Source organism: Trichosurus vulpecula, chromosome 5, assembly GCF_011100635.1.
Source record: "Trichosurus vulpecula isolate mTriVul1 chromosome 5, mTriVul1.pri, whole genome shotgun sequence".
NCBI lineage: Eukaryota > Metazoa > Chordata > Mammalia > Diprotodontia > Phalangeridae > Trichosurus > Trichosurus vulpecula.
This window is the reverse complement of record NC_050577.1, coordinates 97,953,394-97,971,595: the sequence shown is the minus strand read 5'-3', so window position 1 is coordinate 97,971,595 and position 18,202 is coordinate 97,953,394. Positions and strand designations below refer to the sequence as shown.

The following is an 18,202-nucleotide window of genomic DNA, read 5'->3' as shown; positions in this document are numbered from 1 at the left end:
AGAATGTAATAGTGCTGGGCTCTCTTTTTTCAGACAAATGTAAACATAAGAAAGATGAATTTGGAATTAGGCATCTCCCACAATGTCTCAGTAGATAATTTATTTCATAGGGGAAAAAACAGGATCCTTGCAACTTATTTGGGAACCAGAAGGATGTTTTTTTTTTAATGTAGAATTTGGCTTATGTTTCTAAAGCAAGATTTTCACCAATTATTTTCTTATGTATGTTAAAGGATATTTAACCCTTTAACATGAATTATGGTAGTTTCCCCAAATGTATGTAGGTCACTCACCAGACTCATCAGGCAAATGCAAGGTGGTTTATCAAGTTAGGACTTATATCTGCATTGCTATCTTCACCATACTATCCTGGTCGGACCAATGAAATAGATGTCCACTGGACAAATAATTTATTTCTTTTCTATAATTTTTTTACATATATTGACAATTCTCCATCTCCAAAATAAAAATACCTTTAACTAATGCAATATTTACCGTAATCAATAAAGAAATTCTCTCCATGGTGATCATTAGGCACTTTTCAGGGATATTAGTGTGGGGATTCCTTTTGGGTGAGATTTGGACTGGATAGATGGCTTCTGAGGTCTCTTCCAAATTGGAGGTTCAACATCTTCCATTATAAGGAGCTCCCATCCCTTTTCATGTCAAGAATCCCTTGCTGTCCCAAAGCAATAATACAAAAAATGACACTTGTCATCCCCACGTGAAGGTTATTTGATTAATAGAAGCATATTTATTATAATTGTTGGCAGAAGAATTTGATTTCTCTATGGAATTATGCAATAGCTTCAAGTTACAAATGATCCACTAAAAGTGGCTTCATTTCCACGAATGTCTGTATTTGACAACTGGTTGTCACCATGAGCATTAGAGAACTGAGAATTAATTTTACATACCAATTTATTTTCCTTAGTTTTCTTTTAAACTGATACTCATGGGCATGTCTTGGTATAGGTGACATTGACAGACAACATGGAACCTGGATTGAGCACAGCTTGTATAGATGACTTTACTTCACATACAATCTCTGTTTTCACAGAAGTGACTGTAGCCATTTCTTGAGTTTTTATACTGATGACACAGAGAAGCAAAAAGGGGGTAATTAGATGTTCATCTAAATGTCAGATTCATGCTCCTTTCCTTTTTCTTACTTACCCCATCATGTTGTGGTGTGAACCAGGTTTTTAAATGCATATGAAAATGCTTTTTAAAGTATCGTGTGCTGAAGACATATTACATTTTATCTCATTCATCATATATTCATTGAGCATCTATTATATGAAAAGTGTAAGTTGGTGGTACAAGGGAAAGAATACCATGCTCTGAAGGCATGCAGACCAGCTATATGAGCTATTAAGGAATACTTTAAACTGAACACAGTTTTGATTTTGATTTTACCAAAAAAATTTTAGAATGTGTGACCTTGGAAAAGTCACTGAACTTCTTTGGGATAATCTATGTAAAATTAAGGGCATACCAGATTATCTCTGAAGTCCTTTCCAGCTTTAGAAATCTTGGTTCTAAACCTCAGGCAAAGAACATATTTATATTTTAACAGGACCTTTCATTTTCATACTTGCCATGTCCATTTTTAGAATGATACCAATCCCCTAGAGCAGGGGTTGGCAACCTTTCATTAATAAAGACTGTAAATGTCTTCATTTATTCACCCCACAATTTATATTACACCACTCCACCCTCCTCAAACAAATTGTTAGCAGAGATATATTCTGGGACAATTCAAAGGTGTGCTCCTTCTAGACTCAGCAGCAGCATGAACAGATGGTTGAAAGGGACAAAGGAACCTGTGGGGTGGGCTCTGTCTACCATGTAGTACTAATGCTTTAGTAGGTTCTCTTTAGTTCCCTGTAACTGAATGGCCTTAATGAATCTCCTATTAAGATGCAAATTGCCCTGAAGTGTCAACATTAAGCCATTATCCATGCACACCTTAATTTTTAGTTAGCTGTCATCCTTACAAGCATTATTATGCCACTTAATACAAGAGGAAACTGACTGAGATCTCCTGTCTACAAGTCCAGTGTTCTTTCTCCTCCTTAATGGTGTTTAAGCAAATATTGTTTGGAATCGAGTTCGGAATTGAGAAGAAGAATGGGACCTGGGATAAGGTAGAGAGAGAGATGCAGAAGCAAGTTTCCAGGGCTTGGAAGGGGAGAGGCAGTGCTAATAGGAGAAGGGACTAAAAGCTGTCTCTTTTCCCAGGGTTTCCTCTATACCTGCAATTCCAAGTCATCTCATGCTCCACCTTCTGCTCCTCTGACATTGGGTGCCATTCTCTGCTTTGAAAAATAATAGGTCTCCCTTTTCGCCATTCTTTATATCTCTAATGTTCAGCAGAGTGCTTGGTAGACAGCAAGTGCTTAACAAATGCATATTGGCCAACTGATTCTTGATTTGTAAAGCCACATTCTAATATGGTCCCATTTTCAATTGGAATTTTTGATCAGGATTCCAGGTTTATAAATTCGTAATCCTTTAAGCACCAGTCCTATTGGCTATTTCTCCCTGATTAAAGGTGTTTCCAACACTAACTCCTGGACAAAAATCTTGAATCACTAAGACTATGAGCAAAAAGGTTAGCTATACAACTTTCCTTTTTGTGTCCAATTGTACCTAGAACTTGGTTTACCTTGTTTGAAATCCACTTTTTCTCCCATGATTATGAAACTTGTTTTGGGTGAATTTAAATGAAATGTAGAGTTTCACTGGGACACTTCTGTCCCAAACTACATCTGGAAAATTAAAGCCATTTATTAACAAGGTGATGATGAAAATCATTCTCATTACTTCATAAACAGAGGTTGGCCTGTGAAGAGAGTACAAGATGCTTTAAACAGGGGGGGAAGATAAAAACTGAACTCTGTATTCTGTCTTGTTCTGTATTCCATAGGCAGCCTCTAGTGCTGAGGATCCTAACTTTCGATCTGTAAATGGATTTCCTTAGGAGAGTGGGTTGGCATCACTGCCACTATTTACATGAAAAATTCAGGACTGCTTGTGTCTTCTTGTTTGCGCTGGCAGATGCTCTTGGGAAAGAAATGAGTCAGCTTTTGAGGAGTTGCAGCAGACATCCATCTTCCTGTACACACAAGCTGCTCTACTGAGCGGGTTCCTTATGGCTGAGACTAAAACAAAAGCCTCTCCCACCCCCCACCAAAGACTCATATCCATCTCCTTTGCACTGAGAATAGAGCTGCCCCAAAAGTTCCACTTAAGTCCTTGGTGCTCAGGTCAAAGGTCAGGTGGCCCATGAGAAAAGGAGTTATTTGTTGATATGAACATCTTGGTGAGAAGGACTTTTCTCCATCGAAAATCCATTTTTTGGGTTCAAATCCCACTTCTGATACTACCTTTATTATTTTGGACAAGTAATTTAAACTTCCTGGACAAACTGCTCAAACTATGAAATGGAGGCGGAGTGGGGATGGGAAGGAGGTATTTCTACATAGCCTCTGAGGTCTCATCTTACTCTGTATGTATGATTCTGTGTTTTGTGGGAGAGAGGTTCCCTCTGGTTCTATTTCTGGATGTTGTGGTATAGTGTAAGAAGAGTGAGCACTTTTAGGTTCCTGTAGTGTGTTGCTGTACTTTAGGGTATTATTTTCCCAGGGTACATTTGCAATAGACTATCTTACTGAAAACCTGCTCATGCCTTGACTGATTTTTTTCTTTGTTATTATTAGCCAACACATGTGGAAAGTGTAATGGGATAAGAACTGGGAGATAGGTTCTAAAGCAATAAACATTATTAAGGGCCAGCTCTGTCCAGGGCTAGAGGAGGCAAAGAGTTTAAACCAGATACAACAGCTGCCTTCCTGGAGCTTGCTCTCTAGTAGGGAAATAAGACACCAAACACAGACCATGTAAAATGCAATATTGCATGACCAGTATGTATAAAATTTGCAAAACAGCATTGTATGTGAGGTCCAAGAAAGTTCTTAATTGACATGAGGTATGAGGATACAGTTTATTTGAAAGTAGTAGAAACTAGGGAACTAGATGTATTATTGACTTCTCAGTTCTGTATATCTCTGTTTTGCCTCCTTGGTCCACTCAGTCTTCTGGGTTATCTCAGAGTCTATGTTCTGAGGCTATTTTTACCACTAGTCCAAGGCAAACTGTCTTATTTCCAATTCTTCCACTAAATAAATCATTTTAGGAAATGACTTTGCTGCTCTAGACTTGTTTTCTCATTTGTAAAATGAGATGGCCAATCTCTAAGGTCTCTTCTATCTCTAAGGTACCAATATCAAATTCAGAAACCACATCTTTTCTGGAGATGAACATAAAGTTCTGTTTCAGCATTTGGAACAGAAGGATATAGCCCTGGATAACAGGAATAAGTATTATCTCCAGTTTTACTAATAAGTAAATGACTATATTTCATGCCCTAGAATTTGAAAAGGAGCTGCCTTCTGATATACTGGAAAGTTCTCTTGCTGGGATCCATACAGTGAGAGTCTTGCCTTCTTGGAAATCCAAGCAAACAGTCTAGTGGGTTAGAGAATTGGGTTTGATGTCAGGAAGACCTGTGTCCAACTTCTGCCTCAAAGATTTGCTACCTGTGTGACCCTGGGCAAGTCACTTGATCTCTCTCCCAGGTTCTTTTTTTCTCATCTATAAAACTGGGAATAATTACAGCACCTACCTCACAGGGTTGTAGTGAGGACCAAAGGAGATAATAAATAGATACTACTTCTCAAACTTTAAAGTGCTGTATAAATGCTGCTGTTGTTATGGTTGTTGGTGTTATTGTTCAGGGCCTTGAAAAAAATTGCCCTCTCATGTCTGCAGGTTGACATTTGACATAAAAACAGTTAACTGCCCTTGTAACACCTAGAGTAAGGTAGGGCTGTTGAAAATATGATTCTCACTAGCACCACCATTCATTTTCCAGGGATGTAAATTCGACTCAACAAATCAACACCATGAAGATAATATGTTTATTGTTGCAAAGTGATACTATATGCCTTAATGGTAAAGCTTTTGAGATTTCTCACACAACCTATTGTAGGAGTAGTCTTGTTTTATGGAATTCATGAGGAAACCCTCTCATGACATAATGAATGAATGAAAACATATCTGCCATTTCTTGTGCTTTGAAAGTGAGACTCTCATTATCTAGCACATGAATTAAAGAAGCTGTTAAAGGTTGTCCAAAACAATGGATTTTATCAAGAGTGTCAATAGAAGACATGAAATGAGTGTCTTAAAATGTCTAGATGGCTCATTGCCAGGATCTGCTCGTTCAGTTGCATCCTTGAAACAAGATGGTGAAGGTCGGAGTTAACGGATTTGGCCGTATTGGGCGCCTGGTGACCAGGGCTGCATTCATCTCAGGTGGAGTAGACATCGTGGCCATCAATGACCCCTTCATTGACCTCAACTACATGGTTTATATGTTTCAATATGATTCCACTCATGGCAAGTTCAAGGGCACTGTCAAGGCTGAGAATGGGAAGCTGGTGATCAATGGAAAAGCCATTACCATCTTCCAGGAGCGGGATCCCGCCAATATTAAATGGGGAGATGCTGGAGCCCAGTATGTTGTAGAGTCCACTGGAGTCTTTACCACTATGGAAAAGGCTGGGGCTTACTTGAAGGGTGGAGCCAAGAGGGTCATCATCTCTGCCCCTTCTGCTGATGCCCCCATGTTCGTGATGGGAGTGAACCATGAGAAATATGATCATTCCCTTAAGATTGTCAGTAATGCCTCCTGCACTACCAACTGCTTGGCCCCCTTAGCCAAGGTCATTCATGACAAATTTGGCATTATGGAAGGACTCATGACTACAGTCCATGCCATTACTGCTACCCAGAAGACAGTAGATGGCCCCTCTGGTAAGCTGTGGCGTGATGGGCGTGGTGCTTCCCAGAACATCATCCCTGCTTCCACTGGTGCTGCTAAGGCTGTGGGCAAAATTATACCTGAGCTGAACGGGAAGCTCACAGGCATGGCCTTCCGTGTTCCTACTCCCAATGTATCTGTTGTGGATCTGACCTGCCGCCTGGAGAAACCTGCCAAATATGATGAGATCAAGAAGGTGGTGAAGCAAGCATCAGAAGGACCCTTGAAGGGCATCTTGGGCTACACAGAGGACCAGGTTGTATCCTGTGACTTCAACAGTGACAGTCACTCTTCTACCTTTGATGCTGACGCTGGTATTGCCCTCAATGACCACTTTGTCAAACTTATTACCTGGTATGACAATGAGTATGGTTATAGCAACCGTGTAGTAGACCTCATGGTCTACATGGCCTCCAAGGAGTAAAGTGGAAATCCATGGATCTTCATCCCCAACCAAAAATGGAGATCCACCACTGGGGAGCCCACATCCTACCCTATGTTCCTATACTGGGGATCCCATGTCCCATTCACACCCTTGTTCCACGAAGCTGAGAGTCTTATATTGTGTACCATCAATAAAGTCACCATATTCAGTGCAAAAAAAAATGTCTAGATGAAATCATCAAATTGATTCTGTGTCTTTTTTAATTGATCCTATTTATAGCTAATTGACTTTTTCCTGTAACTGTCCAGGCATAATTCTTTGTCTCCAGACTTAGTTGAGAAGTTCAACTGGCCTGTAATGAGTTAAGTTTAGAAATCTTGCTCTCCTGCTAATCACTGTTCTATTCTTGCCTTGAGGAAATCTGTTATCTTTAAGGGAGTCTAGTCTAGTGTCTTTACGCCACCAAGCTATCCTTCAAGGATGTCTGGTTGGCTATCCAAAGAAATCTGGTTCACTATCTCTAAACTTGTAGATGGATTCAAACAGTGATCATTTCTTGGTCACAGGAGGGAAAGAGGGCCGGCTGCAAGCCCCTCATTCCCAATTTCCAACCAATCATATTGTTCCCGTGCCTTAGCTCTGTAACTAATCATACTGATTTGACCATACATGATGGTGAGCTCTTTTGCCCAATCTTAACTTGCTTACTGCCCGCAAAGTCTTATTCTTCGTTCTGTACTCCCTAAAACTATAAAAGAGAACTGTCCCCCTCATTTGGGGGTCTTAACTTTGCCAAGGAAGCTGAGATCCTATTTATTAGTAAATTTATGTTTTATTGATAAATTGATCATGCTCAAAACTTTGTGCCTCAGTTTACCTTAATTTTACCTGTTACATAGAGATTGAATGTTGAAAGACACTCCTCACCCCTTCACACTATGGAGAATTTTGCCAAAACCTTACAGCTAGACAGCATAATGGGTAGAGGACCGGACCAGAAATGAGGAAGACCTGAGTTCAAATCCAGCCTAAGATGCTTATCATTTTTGTGACCCTGGGCCAGTCATTTAACTTCTGTCTATCTCAGTTTCCTTAACTGTAAAATAGGGATAATAATAGCACACATAATAACAGCACTACCTCCTAGGGTTTTTGCAAGGATCAAATGAGAATATTTGTAAACCTCTTTGAAAAACTTTAAAAACCCATGTAAATGCTGGATGTTACATTATTGCTTAAAAAGTTGATGACACATAGAACATATGTTCTCCTATAACAACCACCTTGAAAGTATATGTTTTTTATTTTGTTTTTTTTCTAATCTACCAGAAGGAAGCCTAGGAGTTTTCATAACATTTCATGGCCTCTGACATCAGGGAATAGGTTAAGGTACCTTTGAGATGGAGATGAGCGTATATAATCCCCCCATTATATTCACAGAGAAACCAAATTATCTGAAGGTATTAAATGACTTCGAGTCCCTCTAGTTTGTAAGCAAGAGAATCAAAATTTGAAGTCAGGTCCTTTGGCTTCTTATCTAAAATTCTTTCCACTATCCCACATCACCCTTCATCTTGATTGTTCAAGCAATAGAAAAACCCCAGATTCTAATGATGTTCAAGAGACTCACAGTCAGATTGTCTCAGGATACTGCTGTATTTATTAATATCTATACAATGTCTTTGAGAGGTAACATGGTGGTATGCACTGAGAACTGGCTACAGAAGCAGGAGTTGTTCAGTCATTTTTCAGTCCTGTAACACTCTTCATTACTCTATTTGGGGTTTTCTTGATGAAGATACTGGACTAGTTTCCCATTTCCTTCTCCAGCTCATTTTACAGATGAGGAAACTGAGACAAACAAGGTTTAGTGATTTGCCCAGGGTCACACAGCTAGGAAGTGTCTAAGGCCAGATTTGAACTCATGAAGATGAGTCTTCCTGATTCCCAGCCTCGTATTCTACCCACTGTACTGCCTAGCTACCCTTTATTTATCAATATCCATACAATATCTTTTAGGGACAAGATGGTGGCATACATAGAAAACTGGCTTCAGAGTGACCCTGGGCAAGTACTTTCTTAACCTCTTAGTGCTCTAGGCAAATCTCTCAAACTATAAGTTGCAAAGAATATACTGACATACACTGGTAAGTAAGGTCCTGACCAGGAGCTGGCTGTTCCAATCAAATCACAGGCCCAGTTTCTGTCCCTGTCTCTCATTAAAGACCATCAGACAAGATGGAGTTGCCCCTAGTCATGGTACGTTGATGATCGGTAAATATACCTTGCCCAATATTTTTTTCATAAGGATTATTGTCAGAGTCACTGGGACCATACTTCATTTTTCAAGATTCTATCTTCCCTTGAAGATATTGCCAAAAGCAATCATAAATGTGTTAAATGGCTCCTTCATGGAGAAGTTTTTATTATTGCTTTTCCAAGGCACTATTCCACTGGGACTGGGCCAGAATTTTAGCATACACCACATTCTCTATAATCCATTCATTTCATTTAGAAAGTTCAGGATCAGTCACTTTAGTGATCAACTGAATTGAGCCTTTAGATTAATGTAAACCATCAAAACCCATGTAACTTCGAAGTGACATTACTAGAACAGGGAATGTGTCCTGGGTTCATGCAGTGAACAATTTCACTTCCCTACATGGGAAAGGATTTATTCATCCTTTTGCCCCTGTATTTTCTTAGCTGGAAGACAGTGATATTTCCTGCAAAACTCATTACAGGGATACCCACCAGGCTGTTGGCAAAAACACATAACGGCTCCAATTCCTGACTGCTCTTTGCTGCCCATTCCCAGAGCTCAATGTGTTTTGAAATTTCGAGCTTCATTTATTGAACCATAAATGATTTGGAAGATAAGAGCCCTAAAAATGACTTAACTTCTTTAATGGCAGGAGATGGCACCCATGAGCTGAACTGATAGAGTTGGAAATGGTGAATTGTACCACCTTTGTTCCAAACTCAGCACTTTAAGTTGAGATATAGTTTGTAAAAAAAATCTGCCTTTTTGTTCCTTTGCTAAAGATAAATAGTCTTTGAAAGGAACAGAAAATTCATAGTCACATCTCCTATTGAGACTTGTCAAAAAGGGAGCATGATCATCTGTAAAATTTGAAAAGAACTCAAACTATTTTTCTTATCATTGTTACATTTTTTGTGTGTGCCATATGCATTGTTGCCTAGTTAGAGGACAACGTAAGACCAATGGAAACAGCACTGGGCTGATGATGGTTGCAAGAGTTTAGTATCTATAGAGCCAAACATTTTGAACTGAAAGAAACCTCAGCAGTCATTTATTCTAGCCCCTCATTCTATAGATGGGGAAACTGAGGGTCGAAGAAATGGAGAACTTGTCTACAGTTACATGTTACTAAGTGGCTGAGGCAAGATTTCAGTGGATGTCTTCTGACTCCACACCCAGTGTTCTTACCTCCTGGCTCTGTTCTCTCCTCGCCACTAACTAGATATGAGAATTTGAGCAAGTCCTCAACTCCTCTGTGCTTCAGATCCTTCATTTATAAAATGAAGAGATTTGTCTGAACGACATCTAAGGTCCATCAACGTTGCAAATTGAATGTGTCCACCTCTACATTTTTGGAGGGGGAAGGGAGAAGAACACAAGGAGAAGATGAGGGAGAGGGGGAAAGAAAAAGGGAGTGGAAGTGGGAAAGGGGGAGGAGAGGAAAAGAGGAAGAGGAGGAAAGGAAGGGGAAGTGAGAGAGAGAAAGAAGAAGAGGAGGAATGGGTGAAAGAGGGAGTGAGAGAGAGAATGGAAGGAAAGAGAGAGAGGAAAAAGGGGAGAAAGAGAGGAAAGGGGGAAAATAGGGAGAGGAAATGGGGAAATAAGGGATGAGGAAGTGGAAAAGAGAGAAAGGGAGAGAGAATGTGGAAGAAGAGGGTAAAGAGGAGAGGGAGAGGGGAGAGGAGAAAAGAAGAGCAGAGGGAGAAGGAGAAGGAAAGACAGAGAGAGATTGAGAGGAGAGAGGAGAGAAGAGACAAACTAGCATAGCAGATAACATTGACCTAAGAGTCAGAAAGAACCCTAGTCACAGCCTCTCAGTGCCCTCAGGCAACTCTGTAAGACAATAAATTGTAGGTGCTGATTAAAATTGGTAGTTTCTTCTTATGTGGAACTGTGAGTTCCATATACATACATATATAGATATATTTTTACATATCTACACATACACATACATACATCTGTCTTTATCAATTTTGATTGCATATGTAACTATATATACATATGTATGTATATTATGTTGTTTTGTCAGGTAGTCATATCCCACTCTTTGTGACCCCATTTGATGTTTTCTTGCAAAAGGTACTAGAGTAGTTTACCATTTCCTTCTCCAGCTCATTTTACAGATGATGAAACTGAGGCAAACAGGGTGAAGTGACATGCTGCTTCTTTTCCCCCCCTCTCCAAAAATGTAAAGATGCACATACTCAATTTACAACTTTGAAAGACCTTAGATGTCATCCAGACAAATGTCTTTATTTTATAAATGAAGGATCTGAAGCTCAGAGGAGTTGAGGACTTGATCAAATTCCCATATCTGGTTGTTGGTGAGGAGAGAACAGAGTCAGGAGGTAAGAGCACTGTGTATGGTGGCAGAAGACATCCCTTCAAATCTTGCCTCAGGTTAAGTGACAAAGAGGGTTAAGTCACACTGCTAATAAGTGTCTGACACAAGATTTGGACTGTGGTCTTCATGACTCCTGTTCCACTCTATCCACTGAGCCACCTAGCTGCCCATATTTATGTGTGTGTGTATGTGTGTGTGTGTGTGTGTGCACGCGCATGTGTGTATACGCACACGCATATGAACATACATATATAATATATAATATGTATTTATATGTGAACACATACATATTTCTGTTTCTATTCAGAAACTGAAGGGTGGCTCATGGGTTTTCCTCATTTAGAAGATGGGGAGATAGTCTCTGTTATATCTCTTCATTGCTTTACTATTAGAAACTCTTTTTTAATTAGTTTCTGAACAAAGTGAGGCTGAGGTGTTCCCCATTCCACATCACATCTGCAGCCCTGAAATCGTGCAGCTAGACATATTAGAAAGCCTGTGAAGAGACTTTCCCCTAGGCTGAGTTTAATAGTCAAGTGTATTTAGCTGGACTCCATTCTTGACTGTCAGAGATAATAATCACTGTCTGAAAGTAACTTTCTTCTCAATATTGATATAGTAATTAGTACCAAGCTAATCAAATGTGCCCATTACTTTTTCACTCACATCATCGAACAAGGCTGTAATGGAGAGACAGCTGGGCCAGCCGAATGCTGGGGGAGAGCCATTCAGAGCCTCTTCAGGCAACTGACATTTATGGGAGCTATGGTATGGCATCTATAAATCACCAGGCTCCACAAAGAGTGCTGGCAAGCATCTGGTGTATAGACAGGGGCCTCATCACTTATTCATGGTTGAGACATTTACATTCATTCATCACCTTTTTCTTTTTTTAAGCTTCTTCAGAGTTGTTTCATTGCAGAAGCTACAAGAAGTATACATCAGCTTACAATGAAAATAAGGGGAAGACTAAATAGTTCTGCATATTGGAATAAAGATCTAGAGCAAAGAGCCATTCATGCTTCCTACTTGAGAATTCATCTCTGAAAATGGTAGCTGAGGAAGCAGAGAGAGAGACATGTTGGAAAGTCATTGGGCCAGACTTCCCTTGGCGGAAGCCTAGCTATGCTCCTGCCTAAAGGATTGGCCAAATCACCTCCCACAGCAGCAATACCTCCTTTGAGAGGAAGAATATCTAGGGATGGGTAAATGCTGCCAACTTCTTTCTCCTTCTGCCCCCCCCATCCCCACTGCCAAAGAAATGGATAAAAGGAGACTTGGCATACCAAACCTTCATGGCTGCCAATTACTGCTGTAGCAGATTAGGATGAATCTGTACCAGACCCAGACCTTATCCTAGGTGTCTTTTTGGAAGGAATTTCTCTGATCAGTCTTTTTTCTTGTGTACTAATTCTTTTCACACAAACATAGAGGGAAAGATGGAAAATATAGCACTCTAGTTAATTTGTTGGATGAAGCTCTAGCACTCTAGTTAATTTGTTAGATGAAGCTCATGTCCATTTTTTGATGAAAGCATACTATTATTTCCAACTCCAAAATTATATCTACCTATCACAGGATAGAGCTGGTATCCACCATGCTGTACACTGAGTCTTTTTAAGCCAGTGGTTAGAGAAAGCTCGTGGCTAAAAGGGGCCATCCAGAAGTCTTGAGTTGGTCGTTTTGGGCCAGGGATAGATAATTCTAAGTATTGGGGGCCAAACTGAGGGTCCAGAGGCAGGTACTGGATCAGGGATATGGATCAATGTCAGGGGAGTAGTAGAATTTAAGAATGTAGTGAATGAGCAACATGGTCTAGGTTCAGGTATGAGTTTTGGAGACCAAGGGAATGAAGAAGATGTAAGTTTAGCATGTATTTCGAAGCAACTTGCTATGCTTGCCATTCCCCAGAAGGATCATGTCTGTTTTTATGATTGGCCTGTGAGGCTGCCATGTGTAGAGAGTACTGGCTTTGGAGTCAGTGGGCTCCAGTTTGAATCCTGGCTCAGCTAGTCCTTGTTAATTGTAGTTGTCCACTTGAACTATGTCAATATGAGGCAGCTGTGTGAAGCAATGGATAGAGTTGGGCCTGGTATAAGGAAGACTTGAGTTCAAAGCCATCCCGTGAAGACTTGGACAAGTCATTTACCTTCCCTGGGCCTCATCTGTAAAGTAAGGGACAATAATACGTAAAGAGCTCTGCAGGGGCACATATTGACATAGAAAAACCACATATCAACATTAAGTATGTTCTGTTGTATTTTTATATTTATTTTGTTACATATTTCCCAATTTCATTTTTATCTAATTCAGGTCTCACTTGGAAGTCTTGCAGCTAGGCAACACATTTGACGCCTCTCCTTTAGAGCTCTTGATGTAAAATCTAATGGCCTTCTAACTTCTCCTATAAGTGATTTCCACTGCCAATTCAGTTCAATCCAACAAAAACATATTAAGCATTTACCATATACTTGGAGTCCTTCTAGATGTTATTAATCATTCATTTCAGTTGTGCCTATACTCTTCATGGCTGTGTTTGGGGTTTTCTTGGCAAAGATACCAGAGTGGTTTGCCATTTCCTTCTTCAGTTCATTTTACAGACGAGGAAACTGAGACAAATGGAGGTTAATTAACTTGACCAGATTCACACAGCTAGTCAGTGTCTAAGGCCAGATTTGAACTCATGAAGAGAATTCTCCTGAATATAGGCTCAGCACTCTATCCATTGGGGCGACCTAACTTCTGGATGCTGGAGGTTCAAAGAAAAAAAAAAAAACTAAAGTAGTTTGTTCCTTTAAGCAGCTTATGTTGTGCTGGGAGAATACAATATAAGCACAAATAAGATAAATATAAGGTCTTTTGAGGAGGAGGGGGAAAAGATTAAGGTGGGGACAGGGATTTAGCAAGGATTCATAAAAGAAGAGATAACTAAGTTGATCCTCAAAAGAAGACAAGCATTCTGAGAGGCAGAGATAAAGAGGGAATGAATTCCAGAAATGAGGGACAGCCTGTGATAGTGCAGAGTAGGGATAGTTAATTTTAGGAAAACTTCAGCTGAGAGATAAAGTTCGTGAAGAAAAGAGGTTTGAAATAAATCTGCAAGGGTAGGTTAAAACCAGAGAACCTTAAAAGGAAGGTATGTTGAAGGGAATTAGCTGCCAGCAACACGACTTTTGGGGGGAAAAATAGCCAAAGCCCAGCAGTGGAAGGAAGGCTTTTACCACCTAAGTGTGCAAATGGGGTAAAGTTCTCTGTCAGAGACCATGACTGGAGTCAGGGCGGTTTGCAATGCTCTCTAGTGGACCTCATTTCCTCTACATCTTTTGTAATCAAACAAGTGTGGGGCTGTTGAAAAAAGGGATAAAGGTTAGGTAACAAACATTTATTAAGGCCTCCTATATGCTAGTGAGTGTGCTAGGCACTTTATAAATACCTCATTTGATTCTCCCAACAACCTTGAAAAGTGTTATTATCCCCATTTAATAGTTGAGGAAACTGAGGCAGGTTAAGTGACTTGGCCAGGGTCACATAGCTACTACAATAACTATTTCTACTACTACTACTACTACTACTACCACCACCACCACCACCACCACCACTACTACTGCTGCTCCTGCTACAACTGCTACTACTAGTAGTGTGAGGTTGGCTTTGAACTCAAATCTTCCTGATACCAGGCCCAACTCTACTCACTGATTCATGTATCTAGCTGCCTCATATACACTTAGTTCAAGTGGACAGCTACAATCAACCATTAATAGAAAGGCTGAGGTTCAAAACATGTAATTGAGATAGATCACAGTTACCATCCCTCCTTACTCAGGTTTGCACTTGTTTATACCACTTAACAGTTACTTCTGGGATCATTCTTTTTTAAAATTTTTTAGATTTTTTATTTTTGGTTGACAACACTCAGTTCCACAAGTTTTTGAGTTCCAAATTTTCTTCCTCCCCCCCCCATGATGGCATATAGTCCGATATATATTCTACATATACCTTTGCATTAAACTTATTTACACAATAGTCAAGTTGTAAAGAAGAATTATGACCAATGGAATAATCATGAGAAAGAAGAAACAAAACCAAAAAAGAAGAGAAAAAAAAGAGAGCAAATAGTTTGCCTCAATCTGCATTCAGACTCCACAATTCTTTCTGCAGATGTAGATAGCTCTCTCCATTATGAGTCCTTTGGAGCTGTCTTTGAACCTTGTATTGCTGGGAAGAGCCAAGTCTATCAAAGTTAGTCATCACAGAAGCAATATGTCTGTGGTTGTGTACAACGTTCTCCTGGTTCTGCTCCCCTGACTCAGCATCATACCATGTAGTTCTTTCCAGGTTATTGTGAAGTCTGTATCTTCCCTATTTCTTATAGCACAATAGTATTCCACTCTGGGATCATTCTTGCCATAACTCCCACTTCAGCTCTCAGATCCTTCCTCTAAGTGTTGACCCTTGGGGATTATCTGTGCTTTCTCCTTTTCCATGCTGTTTGACACGGGTCTCTTGTCTTCCAATGCCCATGCTATAATAGTACTATAGTCATGTCTCTATCCAATTCCAGATTTCTATTTATTAATTAAAATTCTGATATCACCTATGTTTGTTACTGTGCCATCCATAGCTACTCATTTACACTCATTCATTCATTTATTAACCATTTATTAAGTGTGACTAGCTTGTATAAAGCACAATACTGATGTTAGGGAAGACAGAAAAATACTTAAGACATAGCACCTCGGCCTTGTAAAGCTTACAGTTATTTTAATTGAGGTTGGTGTGGTATGGGGAGGATATGATGCATTATACAAGTTGCAAATTTACACTATAAATAGATAGTAGTTATAGCGGAGACCCAGATATAATAAGGCTAGAAGACCTTTCTTCCTTGTATCAGGAGGTTTAAATATTATAATAATAGTATCTATAGCAAAAGTCATTTCTCTGAAGATCCAGATTTCCAGGGATATCAATCAAACACCAAAGATAAAACAAGGACTGAGCAGACAGAATTATTTTTCCAGCCCGTTTCACAATTTCCATTAAGTCCACCCTTATTTCTCTCAGGCCTTGGCCCTGAGGACAAATGAAGAGGCTAATCTTTGATCAAAATTTACTTCAAGCTAAAATTATCTACAATTATAGAGAAGCTCATCCAACTGGGGCTGTCCTGCCGAGGGCAAGGTGAGAGCTTGCCCAACAATTCAGCTATTTCATAGCTGGTGGCAAAGAGGTAGAGACTCAAGGGGGAAAGATTTAAAATTTACTGAACACAAGATTTCCACCACTAAAATCAGAGTGGCATTACCTAAGCCATGTGTGTGTGTGTGTGTGTGTGTGTGTGTGTGTGTGTGTGTATTACAATTTCAATAAAACCTATCATTATAATATTACTTTACTATAAAGCCTTACACAATAACTTTCACCCAAGAAAATTGCAAAGTAGAAAAGTAATTCAAGTGATTCAATTCAAGGGTCAATGGATAGGATTGTTATTTTAGATACTAGTCTGAGCTTTCTCATTTTATTTCTTTTGTTATTAGATACATGGGTCAAATGTAATGATGATGATGGTAACACATATGTATAGAACTTTATGCATTTTAAGTTACTTTCTTCAGAGCATTCCCATGAAGTAGGTACTATAAGTATTATTATATCTATTTTACAGACAAGGAAACTGAATCCTAGGGAGATTAAATGACTTGACTAAAATCATATAGCTAGGAAGTATTAAAGTTGGGAAAATTAACTCAAGTCTCAAGATTCCAAGGGTATTTCCACCATTCCACATTATCAATGTAAAGAGACTTTAGAGATCATTGGATTTCATCATCTCATTTTATAGATGAGGAAACTGAGGAACAGAGGAAGCAATGGCTTGCTCATCTATTTTACTTAATGCGACTTCTAGAAATGCTCTTGGGCAAAATGCTACATCAGTTTTTTGTTCTTATCATATTTTCCTGAATAATTTTCTAAACATTAGACTGGATCATTTGTGTGTTTGTGTGTCTGTTTGTGAATATAAGTGTAACTAAACTTGTCCCCCTTTTTGTTGCAACCTGTTCCTGGAAACTCTTCCATAACCTGAACTATTACAGCATAAATAGTATTTTCAAATAAGAATACTGTTCTAACAGTGAAATCTATTCCTAACCAGGACATAAAATCAAGCAAATCTTAGTTATGACCATAAATGTCATCAAAGTAAATATATAACCACCATACATTTCTGTAATCATTTAAAGTAACAAGAAACTCTTTCTTTATATAGCACTTTATGCTTTCCAGAGTGCTTTCCCATACATTATCTCATTTGAGCCTCATAACAACCTTTTTGGTCTTTCACATATTCACATCATGTGCCATTCTGTAAATTGTTCTTTCCTGCCCCCTTTGTAAACATAAAAGTATATTTGGAAATAATGGTTGGCTAGAGTGTATTGCTGGATACATTTCCTTTGTTATGTTTGTTAAGATAGAATGTAGACACTAATTCAAAAAGCATTTAAGTGCCTAACACTAGGGAGTGCCCTTTATGCACAGTAGGAACTTCATACACATTATTTCCTGGGAAGATAGAGGCCAAAAAAGGAAAAAAAAAAGTTCCTATCTTTAGGGGTCCAATTTTTTTTGGAGGAAACAACATTGGTCTTCTTGAGGCAAGTTTTTCTCCCTTTCTAATCAATTCCCCACATGGCTGCCAAATTAATTTTCCTAAAGCTCAGGTCTGACCATGCCATTCTCTTTGTAAAGAAGCTCCATTAGTTTCCTATTGCCTAAAATAAAATATAAACTCTTCTGTTTGCAATTTGAAGCCCTTCACAATTGTCTTCAGCTTACCTTTCCAGGTTTATTGCATATTAAATTTCCTTCATGTGCACTATATATTCTACACAAACCTACTTGCTATTCCCCATGTATGGCATGCATTCTCCCACCTTGGTACCTTTGTATATACTTGGTAATGCACTCCCCCCAACCTCTACCTTGTAGAACTCAGATGATATAACACCTCCTAAGTAAGGCCTAACCTGATCTTCATATTCAACTCCAGTTGCAAAGGCCCTGTCCACAGGAAATTGCTTAGATTTCATAATTAATTACTTGTCAATTTAATTTAATTTCCAGCTAGTCTCTAAAAAAAGTAAAACTTAGCTAATACATCTCAAGTTGGGTTTGAACTCTTAGTCTGAGGGTACTCCAAGTTCTCTTGGTCTTTGTGGATAAGAATAAGCTCTCAGTCAAGGTTTCTCAATATGATATTTCCATATCTTAAACATAGCCTTGACTACAAGTACATCTTTCTTCCATATGGAG

General features: G+C 39.2%; 1 protein-coding gene across 1 annotated transcript; it reads left to right on the top strand.

The window, feature by feature from the left end:
- The first annotated feature begins 5,279 nt into the window (after positions 1-5,279).
- Positions 5,280-6,329, top strand: LOC118850537 (glyceraldehyde-3-phosphate dehydrogenase-like). The gene has a single exon (XM_036760001.1). It carries the CDS (start codon positions 5,313-5,315, stop codon positions 6,312-6,314), a length of 1,002 nt encoding a protein of 333 aa, XP_036615896.1. The 5' UTR covers positions 5,280-5,312; the 3' UTR covers positions 6,315-6,329.
- The last annotated feature ends 11,873 nt before the right edge of the window (positions 6,330-18,202 follow it).